Consider the following 24,357-nt stretch of genomic DNA (forward strand, 5'->3'; position numbering starts at 1 on the left):
CCACAGGTGTTTGGTGTTTTCTGGCCTCTAAAAGCTCCGATGGTACTACCCTGGTGCTATGGACAAATGGGGTTGAAAGAGGTAGGAGTTCTCCTAGAGAGAAAAGGCCTGTGCCATGTCCCCAAGCTCTAAGGCCAAGACTGCTGTGGAGTGCCCAGGCCCTGGGGCTACTGTGTGGCTTGTCCCCTCAGCACCCCCAACTCTCTCCAGTCTTAGATTCCCTAAGTACCTTTGAACTGATGTATAGAAGCTCCCCCTATCCTGCTCTTTGCAGTTCTCACTGATCATAACTATTATTGTGGAGTCTTGGTGGCACCTGGCAAAATATTTTACACATATTAGATAATATATTCTGCACAGCAACTTGGTGAGGCAGCTCCTCTATCTCCTTTTTGCAGATGAGGAAACTAAGGTTGAACTAATTGTTCAAGGTCGTATATTTGGCCATAAGACGGACTGGTATTCAAACCCAGGCTGTCTAAACTGCTTTGGAGTTGAAAAGAAAGCAGCAGAAGGCTATAGGGTGGGGAAGTAGGGGGAGCTGGAATTTATGGAAGATTTCACTCTCACCTGTCATCTCATTAACCTTGCTACCTTCCTGAAGAAGGACGATGAGGCTCTGTGGAATAAAGTTCAAGCCAAAGGCCCTCTTGCTTGGTGGCTGCACCACCCATAGGTCAGCTTGCAGCTGGGAGTATCCCCTGGTATCAGAAGGCTGTAAGGGAGGGGACACGGTTTGGACTGATCCCTGTTTGGGGATCAGATGTCAGCTAAAGCCATAAGGTGTCCTATGTGAGCACAGCTCCCAGGATCCTATGGCTTTCCTAGGGAATCCTTGCAGATTTCCTACATGGTGAGCAGATCAGAGTGTGGGCAGGACTGGCCTAGCCTGACCTTGCTCTAGGCCTGGATGTCCAGGGTCCGCCCCCCCGTTGCTGTGGCCGAGACAGCCCCTAGACACCGGCAGGACAGGTGGCAATTATCCCTTGGGACTGATTACACCACAGGGCCAGTGGTGCCCCAAATAGCCCAGCAGCCCAGCCTGGTACAGGGAGTGGGGGAGGAGAAGGGTACTACTGGGTAGAAAGGGGCAAGACTGAGGGGTATGGGGTGTGGATGCATCAGGAAGGGCTGCGGGGGTGGAGGAGGATTTCATGCCAAAGCCTGTGCCTTTTATGCAGTCCAGGGCCTTTAAAGAAAGTGATGAGGTCCTACCGAAGTAGGTCGACCTGGAGTAATTGGATTGGATGCATGCCAGTCTGTCTGGCACAGTGGAAAGGTAGTGTTCAGCATGAGGGGCACGTGGAGAGGGTCTCACTGCTGTAGAGCAAGACCCAATGCTGAGCCTTTGGAATGATCACAAGAATTCCCAAAGAAAGTACATAGCAGGGAGGAAGAGAGGCTAAACCAGGGTGAAGACGGTTGTGTAGGACACCAAGTTTCCATGCCTGGGAGGGCCAAGCTAAGTCACTCCAGTCTTTAGTCCCTCTTCCAGCCTTGCCACCCTTGGCTTTGTGTGGGACTGCAGCTGCCCACTTCCAGGAAGCTCTCTCAGGGTCCTCTTCAATTGAATACAAAGCCAGGCAGTTGCAGGCTATGGTGGCAGGGCCCTGACATGGGCCAGAGCCTTTTGGATGGAGCACCTTGTTGAAGGGCTGTCTTCAGGGTAGGGGGCCTGTCTTAACATCCCTCCATGCCTAATTGCTCTCCCTCTGCAAAGTATGCTTGTTCCCAGACCTCAGTTTCCTTGAGATGTCAGAGAGGGCCAGAAGCCTGCCAGGACACAGCCTCCCTAGCAAGGGCCAGGGAAGTGGAAGAGCCCAGTTTCTCAAGCAAGTGGTGGCTTGAAGGCACTGGCGGGGGGGTGTGAGAGGCAGTTCCTTTGGGACTCCCAACCCCTATCCTGAAACTGGCTTCTTTTGAGGCCCGATTTTTGGTGAGCAGTGTGGATTCTCAACAAGAGAGAGCAGCAGGGAGGGGTCACTGGATGAGCAGGGAGGGGTCACTGGATGAGACAAAAAGGGAAAAAAGAGACCCTCCATCCACCCCACTTTTCTTCTTGTGTAAGTACAGATTCCTGTGCATCGACCTCCTCCAATGTGGAGAGTCTGCATCCACAGCAGCCTCCCTGTCTATCTGGAGGGAGGGGCTGAGCTGCCAGGTTTCCCGCCCCCCCACTCCCTTCTTGAAGTTACAGCTGCCAGGAAACCAGGGTGGGGGTTTCAATATTCATTCACCAACTTGAGGACTGGCAGGGCAGACCTAGAGGTCTCTGATTGAGATGGTAACAGGGTCCCATGGTGCCTGGCGTCTGCACAATGCTTCCCTCTACCTGAGGGATTCAGTATCCACCTGGTGGCACCTGCTTGAAAGCCACCTGCCACCTGTGAATTCTGGAGACCCAGACCAGAGCAGGAGGCTGTTGGTGGCTCCCAACCACCTCTCCCAGCAGCTCTGCTAATCCAAATAAGATAGGGAAAAGGCAGTGGGAGGAAATGATAGTTTCATGGTTATTTTCAGAAAGGAAACAAAAAAAAATGCAAACAGGAGCACACCCTGCATTTTGGTACAAAATCTAGGAGTCTCTGGGAAAAGAACCCGCAGTTCTTCCTTCTTCTTGTCCTCTCACCAGATGCTGGGGAGGGGCAGCCTGAGCTGTGGGGGCCCCAAGCTGCTCCCCCATGTAGGAAAAGGGAGGTGAGGGGCTTGCAGGAGGCAGGTGTGGGAGAAGCCAGTAAAGACCCTTCCACAAAGGCCACCAGAGAAAAAGGCATCTTTATCTTGTGGGAAATAGAGGCCCACCCTTTGGGGGAGGAAGAGCTAGTGGAGCACAGGAGGTTCTTGAGCTGAGGTTTGTAGAACACAGTGGCAGGAGTGGGATTGGTGGGCTGGGAGGGTGTGTGCTAGAGGCACAGTGCAGAAGAGAAGAGAGGGGGAGTGAGAGCAGGAGTGCGGGTGCTTGTGGGAAAATGGAGTAGGGCTGCTGCATGCATGTGTGTGCAGGGCGTGTACAAAGATGGGGCCTTGTAACCCAGGCAGCACACAGAGAGATTATAGAGGACTCCACTAGCTCCAGGTGCCTCATGAACAGAGGCAGAGCCTGACTGCTTATCCTCAGAGGGAATATTGGCTTTGCTCTCTAACCTCTGGGTTTGCCTGGACAGCATAGGAAGCAGGGCAGGGAAGGAAGCAGTGGTCTGGAAATAGGAGGATGTGGATGGGAGAGAGGTAAGAGCTGTTATGTGTGCTGCCAGCATGGATAATAGGGATGCAGTGAACTAGGAATCCTAAGTGTTTGTGGATGAGGTATTCTAAGAGCAAAATTAGTAGGCCTAAGAGAACTGGAAGAGGACCTTGGGAAATTATCTGGCACAGTGTCCTGCCTTGAGGCAAAAGAAGTATTATTATTCCCATTTTACACATGTGTCATCCGAGGTCCAGAGAGGTTCATTACTGTGTCCAAGTTTCCATGACTAGTGAGAGAAGAGGTGGGTGAAGAGATGGACAGTGAACCAACTCAGGTATGCTATTGGGTGGTCTAGTTGGTGACATGGGCTATTCCAAGGAAAACCAAGTGAGGCCAGATATCAGGAAAATCTTGGTCCCAGGAGACCCATGGACTTGGAGGCTCTCCACATAGAAGGAAGGATGGAGCCTGCTGAACCAGACCAGCCCTGAGACCTGGGAGGGTTGGGAGGAGGAGAAGGAGGTAATGACTCAACCCACCCAACACAGTCCTGACCTAGGGGAGATTGGGTAACCTAGCAGACGCCATGGTGGGGTGAGGGATGGAATAAGTGGCTGATGCTTCAGATAAGGGCATGAGGGCGTGCCAGTAAGGAAGGGCTAATGGTTCCGGGCAGCCACCTTTGGGAAGAACACACTTGGGCTTTGGGGATGGGGTGAAGCAGTGAGGTTCCTGAACTTATTGAGAGGCAGAGGTTCAGACTGTGAGTTTGGGGGCCAACATCCCAAATCAGAAGCCTCCCTGCAAGAGTGGGTCCCCAGGTCCCTGCTGCTCCCTCACAAGGGCAGTAGCTACATCTAGGAGCCAGTCACTCCTGTGGCCTTTCTGTCTGTGAACATGAGACTGATCCATGCACTGTAGCCCACTGCTCAGCATTTGTGGCCTGGGGTTGAATGGGACCCCCAAATAGGGATTTTACTACATGTCAATTTCTATACACTTTTTAGGCAAACATGAGAGAAAATGGGTTTAAAATCACATTCCAAGAAACAAGCACAGCCCAGAACATTCCCCAGTGGGCTCAGGCCAGAAGAAACCAGAGTCAGGGAGCGAGCCACAGTAAGCCAGGAAAGTACAGAGAGCTAATGCTTCAGGGCTGTGGGAGACAGGATCTTTGATTTTGGGCCTAGCCTGGCTCAACCCCTGCTGCATGTGGTGCTCAGGGTCCTGGGACTTCCGTACATCACCTGATGGTGTCATGTGGGTCCCTTACTAGGATGACTGGCTTTTCAGACAGGCACTTCAAGATCTAGAGAGGGATTGTGATTCTGCAAATGTCATTTAGCTTTATGTATGAATTTTTTTTTTTTTACATATTGGTCTTTATGTCAGAGCCAGAATGAGAGGGCAGGTCTCCTCACTCCTGAGGTTGTGGAGCCCAGAGATACACATATGTTGGATGACACATATTCTCATTGGATGGATATTTCAGTGCCCTAAACCCCAGAAGATGTGGTTTCCACAGAGAAGCAGGGATTGTTCCTGGGCTTGTCACCTGTGAGCCATCTGGATTCTATGAGGTTTGCTCACCTGACCTGCTGAGAGTAGTGAATGAATTCAGACCTGGCTCCTAGCTCCACCTAGAATGTCCACCTGTTGAAGGAGACATGTCCCTGCCTCCCTCCCATTAACAGTCTTCTTTAGTTTTCTGGGTCAGGATAGCTCTTTCTATAATTTTGCATTCCATCAGATTCTCTTCAAAAATCACTGGTATAGGGTACCAGCCCATGGTATAGACAGGAGATTGAGGCTCAGCTGAGTGAACATATTGATGCCTGGTCCAACACAGAGAGAAAGGCAATGCTGGGACTAAAGCAAGAGCTTTTTGGCTGCAAGACTGTAGCTCTTCCACCAGTAGCAACAAAGAAGGAGCAGGTGGGAGGGCTAGAGGGAGAAGGTCAAGGTTTATCCATGCTTGGAACAGTGGCCAGGTCTTCAAGTGCCCCAGAAAAGGAGGCTGTGGGGCAGCTTTTCCTTCTGGCTCCCTAACTAAAGTCCTTCATGGAGGAGCTAGCTCCTATATTCAGGAAAGATGCTCTGCCTTGACCAAGGCAATCTCCCCTTCCTCAGCTTTCCTCCAGTTCTAGAAAAGTTTACCCTGGAGGGAGAAGCAACCAGAATGTAGCACAGGAATGTGTTGTCTAGGTTGGACAACTTCTACACCAAGCCATACTTTAGAGATGCTAAGCTGTGTGTTGCTTCCCAGGGCCTGTAGCCACTAGGATTTTCTTTTCCTTCTTTTGGAAAAGGACAAAAGAATGAGCACCACCCCCTCAAGGCTACCAGATGAGAATCCTGGGACACCTCTACCAGAGTCCAGTGGGATAATTCATGTGGCCTCAGCACAGCACTTGGCATATAGGAAGTACTCAGAATGTTAATGATTTCATTACTGTGGGAGACCTGGAAGAGGACTTTCCCAGGTCCTTGAGGAAGATTCCCTTGTCTTCCCACCCTCTCCATACCCCGACCTCCCCATTTCCACCAGACTCTGATGTAGGTGTCTTCTAGTCCAGGACCCCATTATCATGACACTAGTTTCAGTGTATTGAAATCATTTGTTTACATGTCTACCTTCCCTGAAAGAAGATCCTCAAGGGATCTTCTTGTTCATCATTGTACATTGTGGTCACCTACTGGGTGCTGAACACTGTACCTGACTTAATGCAGTTTTTTAAAAATAAAGTAATAGATGCATATGTGAAATGTGAAAAAGCTCTGGATGATGGCATGTTGCCAGGGAAATATGGAGAGCAAAAGAAGCTTTTGGAGAGACATGAAATAGAGGACCAGAAATGGGGGTAGGGGTGGGGGGAAGGAAGAATTTTTTCTCAGGAATAAATTTGTTTAGACAAGACTATATAAATTAATCTATAAGGTTGAGATTTGCAAGAATCCAGGGACATGGAGAGCTCATGGCATGGAATACATTGAGGATCAAGTGATTTTTAAGGATTCCTATTTTGCATATTCAGGGCTCAGGGTACCAGTGAGAATATGGCCATATTGACAGAACCTGGCCATCTACCAGCTTTGTGCTAAGGCAGGAAAGATGGCCTCTCCAGCCACAGACAGAAGAGGAAACTGGCTTTGCAGGAGTGATTTTTGAGAGAGGAGGCAAGGGACATTCCCACTCTGAGGATGGGCAGCAGGAAGAGTCATCTCTCTCACTAGGAACTTGGCACCCAGGCAAATGTCAACAGGAAGATGGAAGGTTTATTCTTGAATAAGGCAGTTCTGGTTCTCCTTAGAATCACTAATGGCCTCTGATCCCTCATATGTGAGAGGCTTAGAGGTCTGCAGTCAGGGGACTTGGAGATCAAGCAGAGGACTGGGGGCCTTGGGGACAGGAAGGAGAGGCAGTGTGGGGAGGACAGCTCAATTGCTCCATGGCCTGGCAGCCCAGGTACATGTTGGAGCTTTGTCCAGGGGCTGTGGGTCCTTTCTCTGACCATTAGCCTTCAGCATTTGCTTCTTCTGAATACATTAATTTTTTTTTAAAGAGCTGCCACACTTTTGTCCCTCGCTGCCATTCCTATTGCTAACCTCCTTCTTCACTCTCTCCAGCTATCCTGGCTCTGTGGTATTACTTTGAACAATTCAAGATACCATCTCCTCAGGACCTTTATACTTGCTGCCTCCTCTGCCCAGGCTTGTGCACAAAGGCCCCCTCCCTGTTTGGCTGTCCTAGACCACCCATATTGAATGGTAAATCCCTCCCTCCAGCACTTCCCATTCTTTTTACTCTGCTGTTTTCCTCCATATCCCATATCACAGTCAGACAGAACATATATCTTTTTTTTTTAACCTGTTTGTGCCTTGGAGAAGTAACCTTTGAGAATGTAGGGCCTCACTGCCTAGAAGAATATGTTGTACCTGGTGGACTGTCAAGAAATATTTACTATAGGAATGAAGCAATCAACATTTTTTTCTGGGATACTCCATCAATTGTAAGAAAATCTGAAATCTTGTCTCTGTTCATTAGATGTGTGAGCTTGGACAAGTCACAAACCCCTACAGCCCTGTTTCCTGTTCTGAAAAGGAGTGTGTTGGAGTTGGGCACAGTGGTGTGCACCTGTCATCCCAAGTTATGTAAGAAGCTGAGATCAGGAGGATTTCAGTTCTACACCAGCCAGGGCAAAAGAGTTTGCAAGACCCCATTTTAATGGAAAAAAAGCTGAGCATGGTGGTGCATACCTGTTATTCCAGTGTAAAATAGGAGGCTGGCCTGGGCAAAAAGTGAGACCCTATTTTCAAAATAATTGAGATCAAGGGACTGGAGTTGCTGCTCAAACGGTAGAGTGCCTGCCTAGCAAATGTGAAACCCTGAGTTCAAACCCCAGTACAGCCAAAAAAAAAAAAAGTTTGGATTAAATGTCTCTATAAATTTAGCAGAACCTGTCCAAGGAGGTAGGATGAGGAAAAGGCCCCAAGGTCTGTGGTTCTCTCAGAGAATATCATGCCAGTAAAGCCTCAGATGCCACTCTACTACCAAACTGGGGTTGGGCAGGGGCAGGACCATCATCCCTGTAACTGGAAGCTGAGAACTGGCCAGAGGGCTGAGGTCAAAGATGGATGACTAAGAACTAACCTGGAAACAAGGGAGGGGGATAGATGGAGCAGAGCTGGGGTGACTGCGTTTTATTCAAATTTCTGATAAGGATCAGGAAGCAGGCAACAGCCCAATGACACATTAATTAACTTTGTAGATGATACTAGATCAGGAAGGTGTTACATCCACCCATCTTGGTGAGAGAGAGAGGACAAAAGGACCTGGGAAGGGGTCAGTAACCAGGCCAGGAAATAACAACAATGAACCTCTACTGAGGCCAAGAGAGGAAAGGACCTGTGCTATCCCAGGTGGATGGAAGGGCAGACACAAAGGCTCCATGTTCAAAATGTCAATCTCTAGTGGACGGCAGAAGTTGGTGAGGACTACATGGTCCCCTAGCTATTTGAATTGATGACCCAATTCCTGGTGGAGACAGAGCCCTTTTCCTCACAACTGTGCTTTGAGGATGGAGACAGGACAGGAGTAAGAGACAATTACATGACTTCATTTGAACTCTGAAACAGCAATGAAAAGATAGGTGGAAACTAAGCTTCAGACTAAGAAACTCATCCTCAGTCATACTGCAAGGAAGCAGCAGAGTTGAGATTCAGATCTAGGATAAAGGTCATGATTCCAAAGCAGGTTAAGAGCCTCAGGGAAAAGTGGAGTAGCTGCTGGGTTATCAAAGTGCCTCTTGATTTTCAAGACTGAGGTCTGAATAACAAGTGCCCCAAAGGAGCCTTTCCTTAAGATCCTGGGTCCCATGGGCAGTGGAAGTTTTTGGACACTTTTGTTGGGATGACCTGTCCTTCCTAAGCAATGAGGAGAGGAAGCAGAGAGTAAGGAGCAATGGAGCAACCTGGAGGGGTAAAGTGTGGAGTAAATGTCCCAGAGCTCTTGTACCTACGGTTGAAAAGATGCCACAAAGCTTTGGAGGCTCAGTTATGTTCTGATTACTAGCCTCTCTTTTGGGATGAGGTACTAGGCCCACAGACAAGAGGAATATTCCCTAAGGAAGGTATGGGTCAGACCCAGCCTCAGGGGTGGCACATCTCTTTTCCGTCAGCAAACCATGAGATAGGGGCATTCCTCAGTGTGTGACCCAAAGGGCACTCAAGTCTGCAGGTGACCATTTGGTTCTGGATGGTCATGGTGTGATAATGAGAGGTCCAAGCATGGATGGCTGCCAGCTCTTGGAAGGCAGGGTGAGGAAAGCCAGCCTGAAGGACTAGTGACCATGCTTCATGCAAGATGAGCAGTGACCTGTGACCACCACTGGAGCAGTAAGGTGATGGGAGAATGGTAGGATCCAGGGGCCACAGGAACAGGGTGAAGGAGATTATAGGGAGGCCTGAGCTCTGGGGAAGGCATCTTTGAGGTTCACAGGCAGGGCCTTTTTCATCCAGAAACCTTGGGACCAGAGTAGCATCTCAGTTAACCACGAAAGCAAAGTGTCCTGACTGAGAGAATGTTCTGGGGACCTCCTTGGAGTCAAGGCCAGAAAACAAGTTAGGCAATGTTGAAGAAACCATGTGGTGGTCCGACTCCCACCCAGCCTAGCAGTTAAAACCTTTTTGTCGACAGTCTTTTTTATAGCTTTGTGGCCATGTTATGTCTGCATTAGCTCCTTAGGAAGATTGTTCAGAAAACTTTTAGTCATCTGTGTGTTTGCTAGAGGGGGAGAAAGTGTTCCTTTCTGGAGTCAGGGACCCTGGTGGCTAGGAAAGTGGGTGGCAGAGACTTCCCCAATTCCAGACCAAGAGGAACCTGCTGTGATGGTGATAGGAACTCCTCCAGTGCAGGAAGAGGGCCTGGCCCTATCCTGGCAAAGCATGGATACCTCATAGGCTTTATTGCAAATTGGGGAAAACCTTATCACACTGCCCCTTACCTTGCCCTGCTCCTGTTTTTGCACAGGGCTTCGAAAATGATCAATCTTGAAAGTAGAAGAGATGAGGGTGATGGGAACCTTTAAGCAAAAGGCATGGTGAAGCTTCAAGAACTAGGAGCTACTAGGGCCAGACATCCTTCTGGTTTCTGTGGATGATCAATAGGTAAGACTATGTGTCCTCAGGGCTGTTCCAGGGATTGATCTAAGGATCTCTGAGATTCACTTGGATCATTCCCCTTCCTCTGGCAGTCTCTCCCCCTTCTGTATAAATACTAGGTTTTCTGGAAAGAACATCTTAGTACAGATTTAGGATTATAACCTATTTTTAAAACCCCATAGAACCTTTTATAAAGTCATATATTTCCCCCCAGTCTCTAAGATTTTGACAGTGTGATTTCTAATCTTTGGGACACACAGAGGCCTCTTGATTTCCTCAGGCTTATTATTCCAGAACATCAGGGAAGCCCATCAGGGCCTAGAAAAGGCAGCTCATAACCCCTCATCTATGGCAGGCACAGCCTGGACTAGCAAAAGGGGCACAGTAGCGACTGACCACAAGCTATGGCCTTCATAGATGAATCCATCTCGCTATTCCTTTCTATAGACTTGTGAACACACACACACACACACACACACACACACACACATACACACATACACACACCCTTCTACCACAACACAAAAAATGCTACTCCTTGCTCCACATTCTCAAAAGGTATCTCATTTATACCTAACCCCAGTTCACCAAGTACAATTTTGCAGTTACCACTTTTAATATGTACCCAAGGTGGTGCATGTGCACATGTGTGTGTGGGGTATCCTTTTATTTATTCCCAAACACCTGAGGTGTGGCTTGGAATGAGTTATGCCTCTACTTCATCCATACTTTTAGGCTTGATTTTGCTTCAGGGCCTCTTCTTTGCAAAGCCTCGATCAGTTCATTCTCATGGAACTCTCATCTAGGCCTTTGCTCTTCTATCTCTCCAATTCATCCCTAAGTTTCAGGGTTGAGTCTCCTTTCCCTGTATTTACAAAACCCAGGCAGGTTGGGTAGCTGGTGTGATACTATCTAGGGCAGCCTTATCTAGCTACAAAGTGTGAATCAGTGATTACACCACATGGGGCTGGTGCCAGCCAGGCGGACTGCCATATTGCCAAGTAACCCAGTGGTTGAACCAGGTTGGATTGAGTAATATCCACCAATAGGAAGTGAGTTTGTTAATCCTAGAGCATAGTACACTGTTGACGAAAGTATAACTCTGAAGGCCTGGTTTGATTGGAGAAGGTGCAGGTGGGGCAGGATGCTAACTATGAAGACACCCAGTGATAGTATCTTCAGCTCTGATAATATTCACTTGAAAAACCACATAAAAATCTGGAAGAGATGGATTATAGGTGCAATCATCGGATCTTTTTGGCCAGTTTGGATTTCCTTTGTTGAAAAGAGAAGGATATTTCTAAATGGCTGTCTATAAAACTGTAGTTTGGAATTTTTAGTTACATGAGGTGAGAGAAAGGAATTCAAGATGGCAACTAGTGACCTAGAATTGTGTGGGTTCAAGAATTTAAGATTCCATATTGCATTCTCTTTACACATCTGTCACTTCAAAAACATTCTTTTCTAAGGCCACAGCCCACCTTCTCCACCCAACTCTGACCTCAGCTTCTTGGTAACTACAGCCAATACAGAAATACCACCCATATTTCTCATTATGATGAGCCTGTTATGGGTGGTGAAAGCACTCTCTGAGCAAGAACACCTAATTTCAGTGACTTTGGGCTAGCCTGGTTGACACTTCAGGGGCTGAGACATTGACCTCTGTCACATTTACATAGCTCAGTGTGATGCATCCAGCCCCAATCCTTGGTGGGACAGATAAAATGCCAGACATACAGTAGAGAAGCCCATCTCAATTTTTCTACTAGGCAGGCAGGAAGAAACTGAGGGTGAGAGGATGGATTTGTCTAAAGACTAATCTAGAACTAGCCGCACAGGGATAGACAATTTTGAAGATTACCAGGAAGAAGGTGAGGGGAGAGGAGGGGAACACAGACACAAAAAGTGAAGGTCACATATTTCTTCAAGAGCAATGGAGAAAGCTCTAGGCTGGTCAGTAAAGTTGGTTACAGATGAGGAATGGTCTCAGGAAGATATCTTGTAGGACAGGGGCAGCACTGTTTTCATGGGCGATAGAAATCATAAGATTGACGGGTTGATATACACAAACTTTCCCTGTGTGCTCCAAATCTTAAATGTTCTTTCTTCCCTTAAAAGTGTCAGATTCTTGGGTCATTCCTAACAGCTATTTTCCAAGCAGGACCTTTCCCAAGCATGGACAAGTGGTAAGGCCTAGAGGAATCCAAGTGGGATTGAAGTTACAGAACTTTAAAACCTGATTTCCCCCCAATTATCTGACCACAAAAGAGCTGCCAATATCTCTCTGGTTATCTTGCCAACTCTGAAGAACCCCTGTCAAGTCTCCACCTGTTTTTCAGGCTTCAAAAGCTTAAGCAAGACTCAGGGTGGCTATAGAGGCCTTCCTGAGTTCTGTTCAGGAGTTCCCTAAGACCCTCAGAGAAATAGTTCACAAACCAGGAGATTTACCCACTAGAAACCAGAGAGAAGGTTCTAGAAGTTCCTAGTTACTAGCTCCAATTGCCATGAGTTTATTCACCCTGATCACCTAATCTCTCTGACAGTCAGATTTCCAGAAAGGCAGAGTGGAATCCTATTCTCCCAGAACCACAGTAAACACTCAAAACTGGATTTGAAACACCAGAACCTGCACAAAATTTTGATCAACTTCTAGGGACACCAGGTTCCACATTTCCACTGAGAGTTTTCAGAGCAAGAACAGCAAAACCAGGCATAACAACCTATAAACAAATCACCAGCCAAAACAAAACAAGACAAAAAACAGGCCAAACCAAAAACTTTATGCTATGAAAACAAGAAATAAAATAAGGAGATGTAAAGGCCGGCTGATTGTCAGCAAACACAATATATTTACTGTATTGGCATTTGCTCACAGTGCAAATGGTACAACATTACACCATTTCAATATTTCGGTTTTTAAAAATGCTGTTTTCATGAGCTATATTATATTGGCATAACAATGTGACAAAGGAGCAAATGAAATGTTGGTGAAGAATTTCACCTCTTCACAATATCAAGCATTTTTTTAAAACCTTAGTATAAGGTACTATAAATCCAAGAAATAAAAACATCCACAAAATATATTACATCTGGTTTGTCTTTTTTTCTAAGTACTCAACTTTATACAAAAGTCTTTCAAAAAATATCATTCCCCATAGGTTTTCCTGTTTAAAACCTGATTTTTTTTTTCTCTCAGTTCACATAAGTTAGAGTGCATTTTCTTTTGTTGGTTTTTAAAACATGCAGACATATAAAAAAATCTGGATAGCACAACCTTTTGGCAACAAAGTTATTTTTCTCTTAGTTTAGCTTAAATGTCTGAGAACAATTTTTTTAAAACAAAGGAAAACTCAGAGTTATCATGCAGTGACATGCATATTCCAGAAGGAGCAAGGAAAAAATATTAAAGGATATTTGACTCCTCCTTCCAGCTTTGAAGTGACCAAAATTTGTTTTTAAATAATCATCACATTATAAAAAGTATTCAGCAAAATACTGTCTCTGCAAAGAAAGATTTTACCCTTCAGCTGAAAAAATATGGGCCCTCCTGGCAAACTGCATCTGCTTCTCTCTCCTTCTACAAAAAGCCCAAGTACCTGGAAATTCACAATTCCCCTGCTCTTTGAGTTTTTTTCTCCCCTTTCACTAGAGTCCTTTTATTATTATTTATCCACCACCAAAAAAACGGTGCTTCTTTTATTAAAAAAAAAAAAAGTGGGAAACGCATAAAGTGACTTTAAAAACAGACATTCTGTAAACTCCAGACCTTTGTTCCTTCTCTCTGGGCAGCTTACTGGCCACAGGAGAAATAACGCTAATGGGAACAGTACATTCAGTCAGGACTGTGCTGGAAGCTGTGTCTGAGAGCACCCTTCCCTACTTCTCCACTTAAAGAGGGCCACCCTGTGCGAGGAAGGGCTGAGCAGGACAGCTGGGGAAGAGGGGCGCCTGAGAAGAGGTGAGGTAGGGCAGGGAGAAGGTGAGACTGGGGCATGGAACAGATAAGCCTCATTCATCAACATGGATTAATGCAAAAATCCCCATGTATCTTTGAGGAAAATTTAGACAGAGATATGTGCATGCAAGTGTGTATATATATTCGCACACACATACACATATGTAGATATAATCTCATCAATTACAGTTTCATAAAAATAATTCATTTAAAGCTGTATATGCCTACAAATTCTCTTTATTCCAGTGCACTGCGCTGGATAACCAAGTACCTTAGAGATCTGACTTTGCTAGGAATACATATTGTGTGTATGTTATATATATGTATGTGTGAAGATACACACATACATACACATACACACGCATACACACACCATATACATATATTTAACTTCTACCTGTTGGATTGGTGATGACAGAAGGCAAAGAACAGAGCCAGCTTTCCCACGAATGGTGGGAAGAAGAAATGGGTATGTGAGTGAGAGAAAAACATCTTGGGTGGATGGTTGAGGCCTGCCTTTCTGGGAAAAGATTCTGAGAAGCTGAGAGGGGAGAAGGAAGAAGGCGGGGAAAGGGCATAGGGTAAACTCAAGAACATAGATTTTTAAAAGTGGGACTGAGGAAATATGTTTTCTAAAAGGCAGGCTCAGTGATGGCGGCTCTTTCTCCCCGCAGATCAAACTGCCCTGAGGCCTAAGAGGGAAGCGCTCGGAAAGGGAGGGGCTCTGAGGGGCTAAACCCGAAGCGGCAGCAGCACCGCGGCGGCGTCCGAGGCATTTCTGTAAGAAACATTATTTCGGAGCAGATGGAAGACCATCTCCTCCAGCCACGTGCAGGTCCTCAGCCTGGGACATCCCCCACCGGCTTGGGGACCCAATGTGGGGAATAGTTTGGGGTAGACACAGCCCAGTTCAGCTCAAGTCTCACACACGCGTGCGCGCGCGCGCACACATGTATACAAACACACACACACACACACACACACACACACACACACACACGCGAGCACGCATACACTCGCGCGCATCCCCCGCACGCAGGCGCGCGTGCGTGCGGCGGGTTGCAAGCTCTGCGCTTTGGTGCGCTCCTTACCCCCTCCCCCTCTCTGGTCTTCGAGGGGGAACATAGGGAGACACTGGGGAAACAGTGAGGTGCATGGGTCGGGCGAGGGTTAGGTGGGCCCCGCCTTCAGTCCCCCGCAGGTCCTTGGCGCGGCCCAGCGGCCCCTGGATCAAGGCGATCCTAACTGAACAAAGCGGGCTAGACGCCACCTTTCCGCCCCCACGCCTTGGCTAAGGAGGGGACAGCGAGAGGAGAGCGCCTCAAGCCCAAGCCCCCGACCGCTGGCCGGTGTGAAAGGATGGGAGTGTGGGGCATCGAAGGGAAGCTAGGGCCGCACGTCCATGGAGAGGCCAGGGCGCGGCCCCTGCGTCTCCGTGGCTGGCTTTCCCGCTGCTTTCAGGCGAGCAGCTGGGAGGCACTGGAAGGGAAAAGAGGGAATCTGGGGGCCCGGGTCTCAGGCGCAGGTGGTGACCACAGGGGCCAGGGACACGGTGGGCGCCGATGATGCAGAGGACGCACCCCCCTTTTCTGCCTTCTTCTCCTTTTGCTTAAGGTGGATCTTGGCGTGGCGCTTGCGCTCGTCGCTGCGCGCAAACTTGCGCCCACAGAACTCACAGGCAAAGGGCTTCTCGCCCGTGTGCGTACGGATGTGAGTGGTGAGGTGGTCGCTGCGGCTGAAGCTCCGCATGCAGATCCGACATTGGAAGGGCTTGTGGCCCGTATGGATGCGCAGGTGCCGGGTCAGCTCGTCCGAGCGGCTGAAGCGGCGGTCACAGCCCTCCGCTGGGCACGCGTGGGGCCGCTCGTGGAGCGGGGTCTTGCTAGGCCGGTTGGGGTACTTGCGGGGCCGGATAGGCTTGAGTGTGAGCGGCGGCTGGGGCAGGCTGCCGAAGCCTGGGTGAATCTGCTTGTCTTTGAACGCCTTGATGGTCTCCAGAGGGGTAATAGGGGGTGGGTTGACCCGGATGGGGTCCATGCCCTGGAAGGGCTTGTGCTCCGGAATAGAGCCCATGTCGTTGGGGTGGTGGTACAGGTTGTAGTCAGGAATCATAGGGAAGAGATTGCTGTCCAAGGTTGGCTTGGCCGATTGATAATCCTGGGGGGAATAGGCGAGCCCGGGGTTGCCCTGGGGGTCGTGGAAAGACACAGGCTCCGAGTAGAGATCGCCGCAGTTGGAATAGGGTGGCAGCGCCGGATACATGGCTTCTACGTCGCCCTGCGGTGGCTGAACCATGCTGGCGGTGGACGTCTGCGTGCTGAGCGCCCCCGAGGCCGGGGGCACCCCCAAGATGCCGGCGCTCATGAGGCTGATGATGTTGTCCTGGCACCAGTTGGAAGGGGAGTCGAAAGCGAACTTTCCCAAGTAGGTCACGGTCTTGTTGCCGGGGGCTGGCTGGAAGGAGCCCGAGTAAGAGAGTTCCGGGTTGGGCTTCTCGTTGGTCAGACCGATGTCCATCACATTCTCTGCGGAGAGCGGGGGAGAGAGGGGAGGGGTGAGTGAAGCCGAGCCGGCTCCGGGCCACGGAGCCCAGGTCCTTGCCCAGGTGCAGAGGGTGCGGCCGGCTGGAGTGCGCAGCGCATGGGGTAAGAGGAATGCTGAGCCCGGCGCAAAGCGGGCGGCGCCGCGCTCCTCGGCGCAACCTGGATACAGCAAAAATACTACGGATCGGGGTGTGGAGTGGCTTCGGCACACACACCGCACACGCCGCGCACACACTCACGTACCACACACACACACACACACACACACACACACACACACACACACAGGCGCGCGCGCGCGCTCGCGAGAAGCATTGTTGTTCTTCCCGAGGTGGGGCGGGCAGGTATCTGCAGCTACAGGTAGTTTCAGACCCGGAGCGCGCCGGGCTGTCGCTCTCCAGCGCACACAACTCGGCCTCTTCCCCCGGTCCTGTCTGCTCCAGGACGCCGCGCCTTTACCGCCCTGGCGAAGCCCCTACGCGCGCAGCGCTCGGGTCGCCGACCCAGAGCGCTTCGACGCTTTGTCCTCCGAGCGCAGAAGGGTACCGCCCTCAAAGAGAGCTTTCCCGTTGCCTCCCAGGGCCCCAGCCTCCTCGGGCCTGAAGGAGCTTTCAGCTCTTGCTGGAGGGGAAAAGCCTACCCTCAGCTAGGAAGGGTGGAGGGTGGCGGAAACCGGCCGGTGTCTCCACGGCGGGAGCGGCCGTCCTTCCCAAGCTCCCGGGTCCCAGGATCGCCCCCCGTGGTAGCCCCCCCGCCCCGCGGGTGGGTCCCCTCCCTCTCCCCCCCATCCCCACACCCCCACGGTTTTGCTGAACGCCCCGGAAAGGCAGCGTCGCAGTACCTCTCCCACCGCGGGGACTCCACGCCGCACATGGCTCCATCCCGGGTGGGAGGCTGAGGGAGTAAGGGGGGAGAGCGCGGGTGAAAAAGACGCTGGGCTCCTCCCGAGAAAGGGGGCGACAGCACCACGCCTTGCGCGCAGCCCAGCGATCGGGCCCCCTGCCGTGGGGAGGGAGAACCCCAGAGCCGCTCGTACCTACCTCCCTCTGGTCGGCGGCTGCCCCCACCCGGGAGAACCGAAGCCTCTACCGTGGCGTCGCCAACCAAGCCTTCTCGATCGGGGAGGGCGGGAGGAGTGGGTGGGAAAAGCAACTCGCCCCCCGGAAAATTCCCAGTGTGCCCCCCATCTTTCCATCCATCCATCTATCCATCCATCCATGTATCCATCCATCGCTAGCTCGTTCCCTTCTCTCTCTCTCCCTCTTTCCTTCCTCGCTGCCTCGTCGCCTCCCTGCCGCCCTTACCTGTAGCCATCTGATTGTAATGGGCTACCGAATCGCTGCTGCCGGAGAAGAGGTTGAGCGCGCTGGGGATCTCCTCGGGGTACAGATTGTCAGGCAGTTGGTTTAGCAAACTGCTCATGGTCACCGGCAGCTTCTCGGCGAGTTTGCCGGTCATAGCACTCCCGAGCTGCCGCCGCCGCCGCCACCGCCGCCACCGCCGCCGCTCGCTCCTAACGCAGCTTCCAGGCAAGCGGCATCCGAGAGGCGATCCGTGGTGCAGGGGAATAGCATGCGAGGGGGAAAGTTCGAGGGGAGGGGGGAGGGAAGAGGGGAAGGGGTGGGTCAGGGGAGGGGATCTTCTCTTTTCTGGGGGGGTGGATGGGAGGGGGGGCAAAGGGGGTAATCCTCTTGAGTGCCTCAGCTGGTGCTGTGTGAGGCTGGGTCGTGGGGGGGTGGGGCGTATGCGGGGAGTGGGGGCTGGGCTCGGGGGTATCTCGGCTCGAGGGGTCGGACGCGGCCTCAGTATTGATCTCACAAACAGACACGCGCTCGCCGCCCCCCCGCCCCCCGATCTGCCACCGCCGCCGCCGCCGCCGCCGCCGCCTCTGCCGCCGCTGCCGCTGCTGCTACCACCACCACCACCAGCCCCGCGGCTTCCTAGCAAGCTCACGGCTGCCCAAAAGCTCCCAGCCAGGGAACTCCACCAGTCTATTTATCTGAGCCCCGGGAAAGCTCCGTGACGTAGCTGCCCATATATGGACAGACAAAGCCCAGCCGAAGGGGCGCGACGTCACAATGGAAGCTCCTCACAATGGAACATTAGAAAGCAGGAAGCGGGCCGCAGCCAACGTGCAGCGCCCGCATCGCTCGCCACTCTTAAAAAAAGAAAGAAAGAAACAAAAAGAAGAGAAAGAAGGAAAATGCGAGAGGAGAGAGGGATGCAGCCGAATGCAAAGTGCGCAGCGCGGAGCGCGGAGTCAAAAAACCAGTAACCAAGTGCGCGTGTGTTTGCTTATTTCGAGTCTGCACTAGAGAGCGCGTTTAGGGGGCTGTGGGGTGGAGTTGTTTGCATCTGGTCTCCAACACCCCCAGCAGGAAGAAAGAGTTGAATACACCTAGCTAAAGTGCGCTGGCAGCCTGGGAATTGTTGGGGAACCTGGGTGTGTGCACCACCCTGCTTGCGCGGCACCCCATCTCCAGTGCCCGGGATCCTACCCAAGAGCTGGACACAGGGAATGCTTCCTTATGCGGGGGGAGTGGGGTGGGGTTCCAAAGTCCCGAGAACTTTTGTGCGACTTCACTCTGATTCGCAGCCCACATCCCTTGCCCCTCCCTGGGCTCCTGACCCTGTGCTGACTCCTAGCTGAAAGCAGTGGCCCGAGGATTTGTAGCAGCAGGGCAGTTGCGCGGGAGGAAAGAGCCACACACATCTGGGGTCGAGGATGTGAGGTTTTGGTGGTGAGGCAGGCATGAAGTTTAGGGGATAAAAAAACACGTGCATCAAATAAATCCCCAATAAATTCTCTAACGGTTCCAAAGCAACCCCTTTGGCCACAGGATGGCAGGCGGGCCCAGCAGGCCCGGGCACAGTCGCAGTCTACTGCTGCCGGCGAAGGGCCCGCCGCTGAGTTGCACCAGGAGGACGCCGAGCCCACAGTCTCTAAGCCACCACGGCGGCCACCCCTAGTTTCTACCCACCCCTTCGCCTCCACAAGGCTGTCCTCATTGCTGCCTGCCGGCGCTCTGCAGTCAAGGGCGACCTGTGTGCCGACCCCAGAGCTGTCACCTCCCCGAGCGGCAGCGGATCCCGGGGGCGGGTGATGTGTGCCCCGAGGCCTGCTCCCTAAGTGCGCGGCGCGGCCAACGGCGAGGGGGAGGAGAGAGGGAGCACGGAGGCGCGACCCCAAATCACACCAGCTTGGTGGGGGAGGATTCCCTCCACAGTGGCCGCGTGGGCGCAGTGAATCCCGAGTCCCCCGCTTGAGTCGAGGTTGGGGGAATGTGCATCTTTTAGGGGGAGTGGGAGTGTTGACAAGGAGGAAGCGAGGATCCCCGGGCCTCACGCCGTGGGAGGTCCATGCGGGCCGAGAGCGTGTGGGAGGAACTCCCGAGCTGCGCATTGTGGTGGGGGTGGATGACAACCTCGCTTCCCTCCCCTCCACTTCACTCAGTGGAGAGCGGAGGATGGGAGGGCCCGGCCTCCCCCGGATCTTCTCCAGTTCTTAGGAAAGGAGGAATTCCCGCCGCTCGTGAGCCCCCTCTCTGCTACCCGCGTCGCCTCTCCCGCCAGGCTCCATTCCTGTACCGGGGAGGCACAGCGCCCCCGGGCTCTCCTCCCGCCCGCGCGGCGCGGGGAGGCAGCGCGCTGCAGCGGTCCCGGGCTCCGGCCGGAATCAGGGCATGCAGCGCCTCCCGCCCCCAGTTCCCGAGTGCGGGGGGGCGGCCGGTCGGTCGGGGGGCGTGGGCGGCGGTGTGAGCCCGGCTGGGTGCGGGAGGGGCCTTGGCGGCTGCAGGGAGGGTCGCGGGGCTGCGGGCCAAGCCGGGAAGAGCCATACAAGGAGCGGATCCGGTGACGCGCCGGCCGCGCCCCTTCTCCTTCTCTATTTGGCTGCAGATTCCGGTCCCCGGATTTGCATATTTTGGCAACCAGTGGAAAAGGAAAGAAGAACGGAACCCGCAGCCTTTAAAGGAACCGCACAGGCTATAGCGTCACCTAGGGAGGCGGTCTGGGGGGCGTGAAAAATTAGCCAGCGGCTCTGGCCTCTGGACGTAGAGCCTGGCAGTAGAGGCTGGGCGGGGAAAGGAGGAGATCTGCAAGCTTGGGGAGCGCCAGTCCCAGTCCGGGCCCCTCTAGGGCGCTTCCTGCTGCGCGTGCACCCGGAGGCTGGGTGGGGTAGGAGGTTGTCTCCGAGTGTTACTGCCCAGGGCCAGGACAAGCCTAGAGGTTCTTGGCCCTGGGCAAGAGGCAGGCCTAAGACTGACTGCAGTGCCTATATTTCCCCGCGCGAGGCAGAGCTCAGCCTGTTGGGGTGGTGGGAAGCAAGTGAGAGGCCCCCTACTGCCCAGCTGAATTCACAAAGACCACAAAGCCACCCACTTTCACCTGTCGGGATCTCTCCTCAAGAGGGGACGCAGCGTGAGGAAATAGAGCCCTATTCCTATGCTGTGGGGGCTTGCCTTGGGAAAGGCAGAGGCAGGTTGAGCATTTGGGATCCTTGAAAGCTCTCAGGGCCCCAGGCACTGAAAGTGACACACTGAGGTGGCCTTGAACACTTTGAGGCTAGCTGAACTTGTTGCTCCCAAGAAGGGGAGCATGCAGTCAGCCGGCTTGCACGAGGGCCTTGCTACCTGCTGGGCAAGACTGCATAGGAGTCTTCAAAACAAGATGCCTTCTGTTCTTTCCTACTTAGAAAGGGAGCTTGCAATTCAGTTTTAAAAAGTATTCATTAAAGCTTTAATGTGACTTTGGGCAAACTTCTGGATTTCTTTCTTAGCTTGTTTTCTTATGTGTAAAGTGAGATAATAAACAGTAGCTACCTGATAGGAAGAATTAAATTAGAGAGTCCTTATAGAGTATTTAGGTTAGATCCCTAGCAAGCACTCAAGAAATTGTAACTATTATGATCAAAAAGTATATTCCCCCCCCACCTTGCCAAGTGACAGAAATGCCCTTCTCCCTTCTGTGTCCCAGTAGTGAGTTTAAATGATATAGATAATAAAAAGGGCCTCGTATAAAAATTCATCCTGTTATTGCATGATCATACAAGAAATATTGACATTTATTATTTACATAGAAAAGGAAATTCCTGTTTGGATGTCTGGTACCTGCTGGGCACTGGGCCAGCCTAGGTATGGCCAAGGAATGGTCCCAATTCTACAGGAATCCAGACACAGATTAAGACATCAATAGTTGGTGGTTACACAAAGCAGGGTACAAAGAGGTCATTTGTTGTTCTTTAATACTCTGAAGTATCTTTTTTAGATCTCTCTCTCTCTCTCTATTTATTTATTTATTTATTTATTTATTTATTTATTTATTGTGGAGGATGGCTGTGACTCCCAGGGTGCAGTGGAGGAGGATTCTGGGACCTTTATTTTTTTCTATATTTTGAAAGGAGCCATGTTGGGGAATGGCTACCCTACAAGCCTAGGCCCTCACTGTTTCCTGTTCGGGTTGTATAGTGTCACAGGTGTCCACTGTCACCTTGGATTATGGTGACATGGCAGATAGAGACAGGCCATGGTTCTGTAGCAACAGGGATAACCATGATTGTGGAGCAGGGTGGAGTGTTTTGGAGTGACTGCTTTGTAGACTATTAGCATTCTCCCTCCTGGTTGCCAGCACTGGAGTCAACATTGAAAAAAAAAAGTTTTTCTCCTTCTCTCTTTCCTGTTTCCTCTCTCTCTCTCTCTCTCTCCCAGAGAGGGGTTAAGGGTGTTTGTTTCAGTTTTATTGGCGGACTCAAGTGAGATTGCCAAGGGCCTAATTACCTGAACTCTAAGCCCTGAACTTGCTGGGGAACGAGTAGGCACTGGTTCAGGGCGTCCTACCCTAGAGCTGGTGAAAAGCAGGCAGCCCCTGTGCAGCAGAACCAAGGCTGCCTGGGTCCCAGCTACTCTCTCCTATGGCTCTGCTAAACTCAGCAGCTTACTCAGGGAGTACTGAGACCGGTATATTTGTTTAGGTGAAAGATAAAGAAAGGAGGAGATGTGGTCCTCCAAATCCACTGCAGAAGAAGGCAAAGTCACAGTTCTGTCTTGGTTCTTTGTTCCATAGTCCCCTCTGCCCTCTCTCTCTCTCTCTCTCTTTTTTTTTTTTTTGCAGTACCAGGGCTTGAACTCAGGGCCTACAGCTTGAGCCACTCCACCAGCCCTTTTTGTGTCAGGTACTTTTGAGATAGGGTCTCTCAAACTGCCTGGGCTGGCTTCGAACCATGATCCTCCTGAACTCTGCCACCTGAGTAGCTAGGATGTCAGATGTGAGCCATAGGTGCTGGCTTTAGCTCCCCCTTTTAGCCAGTCTTTCTCTGCTTTCTTCCCAGAAAGAACTCCTACCCCCCAAATGAAGCAACCTGGGATGGGTGAGAGCTTCTCAGAGGGTGTTTGAATTTTAAAAGAAAATGGTCAGGGCCAGGATGTAACTCAGTGGTAGAGCACTTGCCTAGCCCTGGGTTCCATCCCCAGCAGGTTAAAGAAAAATTCTTAGATACAGTAATATATAAACCAAAGAAATTTAGCCCACTACTTAGCACACTACCTGGAATGTGTTCATTAATGCTGCTGGAATGAGATCTGGTTGTAGAACATCAAGCCAGGGACAAGAAGTGGGAGATTTGGGGCACAGAGAGTAACTGGGTTGCTTAAGACACAACAAGCATCTGTGAAGAGGGCCCACACTGGTGGGATTGCTCCTGAATGGCAGTTTTTTTGAAGGTTCTCAGTGGTTTTATGTTTTGGGGTTGCCATACAAGGAGTTCATAGGGGACCCACAGCTCTCCAGTGAAATCTCCCTGGCCAGCACACTCTGCAGTTCTGGAGGTCGTTGTCATTTCTTTGGTGAGGACAAAAGAAATGTTGTCTTTGGTAAGGACAGCTAGCTTAAAGGAGATGGGTTTTGCCTGAAAGCTTGCAGAAGGTTAGTATTGTTGGCAGCCCAGCACCGCCCTACAGGCTTCATGGACACCTTGAGGCTGGTGCTCCTGATTGATTTGCAGCTGAGCTGGGAGTACAGAGCTTCTGACTTGCAGAGCTTCCAGGCTATAGCACCAGAAGATAGGGGTGACTGATATCTGATGCCTGCCTTGCCCACGCCCTCTGTACACACCTTCTTTTCTTCACTCTTTACAACAAATCTGTAAGGAAGATTTTAGTGCTTCCCCTTCCACATTAATTATTATTATTTTTTAAAGTGAAGGATCTAAGTGGTTGGGAAGAGTCTGAGTGGCTTGCTAGATGTTACCTGGCCACAAACTGGCTGATTTGACATTTGAACTCACCCCATGTGACTCCAAAAAGAGTGATCTTAACTACCCTTTGTTCCCCTTATGTGTGGGTAGAAAAATGAGATAGTAGATGCAGGTAAGAGGATGGAAAAAGCAGTGAAAAGTAGAGAGGCAAGCTTGAATGTAGCATCCCAGCATCCTCTCAGACCCAACATGGGATAGGAAAGGAGCCTCAGCCTAGGGTATAGCACTCACCCTTCTGAGGGAAGGAGCAGTGTTTTTTGCCATCGCCTCTCAGTATGTGTAAGAGCACTGTGCCACTCTGACCTCAGGTCCCACTTCCCTAGGCTGTCTCAAAGGCCACAGGATCCTCTCCAAGCCAATCATACACTTCCCTTTTAAGTACTTAATTGTGTCTAAATTAAAACTAATGCATTATAATCCCATAGAAGTGGGGCATTTTAAATCATGCTTAGGTAATTTCACAGAGTCTGGTGACAAAAGAGAGAATTTTTGTTTGGGGGGGTACTAAATCCCCAAAGTGGCTTGTCCTAGAGACCCCTCCTAAGACAGGAGCCCACAGGGCAAATTCATTGCCATAGGTGGTCCAGGGTACGGGAGTTCAAGGCCCTGGTGGTCTGGAGCAGAGTGGGAAAGAAGGGCTCAGAAGGCAAGACTTGAGAAAAGTATTGTGTGCGTCAATGCCAAGTACTAGCTCAACCTGGGAGTCAGGAGTCCTGAATTCTGCCATTTTTGGGCTAGGGCCATCTTATTCATGGGCTTCGGG

The 24,357-nt window shown here is 51.0% G+C and overlaps 2 protein-coding genes across 3 annotated transcripts in view; both read right to left on the minus strand.

The window, feature by feature from the left end:
• Bin3 (bridging integrator 3) overlaps window positions 1-17,748 on the minus strand; it is a 75,287-nt gene extending 57,539 nt beyond the window's left edge. Inside the window, exon 1 of the mRNA XM_074055172.1 lies at window positions 17,650-17,748. The gene's annotated coding sequence lies outside the window, so the exon portion shown is untranslated. The remainder of the gene's footprint in view (window positions 1-17,649) is intronic.
• On the minus strand, window positions 12,607-17,936 carry Egr3 (early growth response 3). 2 transcript variants are annotated; one of them, XM_020156652.2, is made up of 3 exons: window positions 17,650-17,784; window positions 17,187-17,239; window positions 12,607-16,327 (listed from the first exon to the last, which is right to left on the minus strand). In XM_020156652.2, the coding sequence occupies exons 2-3, from the start codon at window positions 17,224-17,226 to the stop codon at window positions 15,318-15,320; spliced, it is 1,050 nt and encodes a 349-aa protein (XP_020012241.1). In that variant the 5' UTR covers window positions 17,227-17,239; window positions 17,650-17,784; the 3' UTR covers window positions 12,607-15,317. The 2 variants fall into 2 exon arrangements, with proteins under 2 accessions (XP_020012241.1, XP_020012240.1); XM_020156651.2 differs by lacking the exon at window positions 17,187-17,239 and having other exon boundaries at window positions 17,650-17,936.
• Window positions 17,937-24,357: the final 6,421 nt, after the last annotated feature.

This window comes from Castor canadensis, chromosome 14 (assembly GCF_047511655.1).
Source record: "Castor canadensis chromosome 14, mCasCan1.hap1v2, whole genome shotgun sequence".
In the NCBI taxonomy this organism is placed as follows: domain Eukaryota; kingdom Metazoa; phylum Chordata; class Mammalia; order Rodentia; family Castoridae; genus Castor; species Castor canadensis.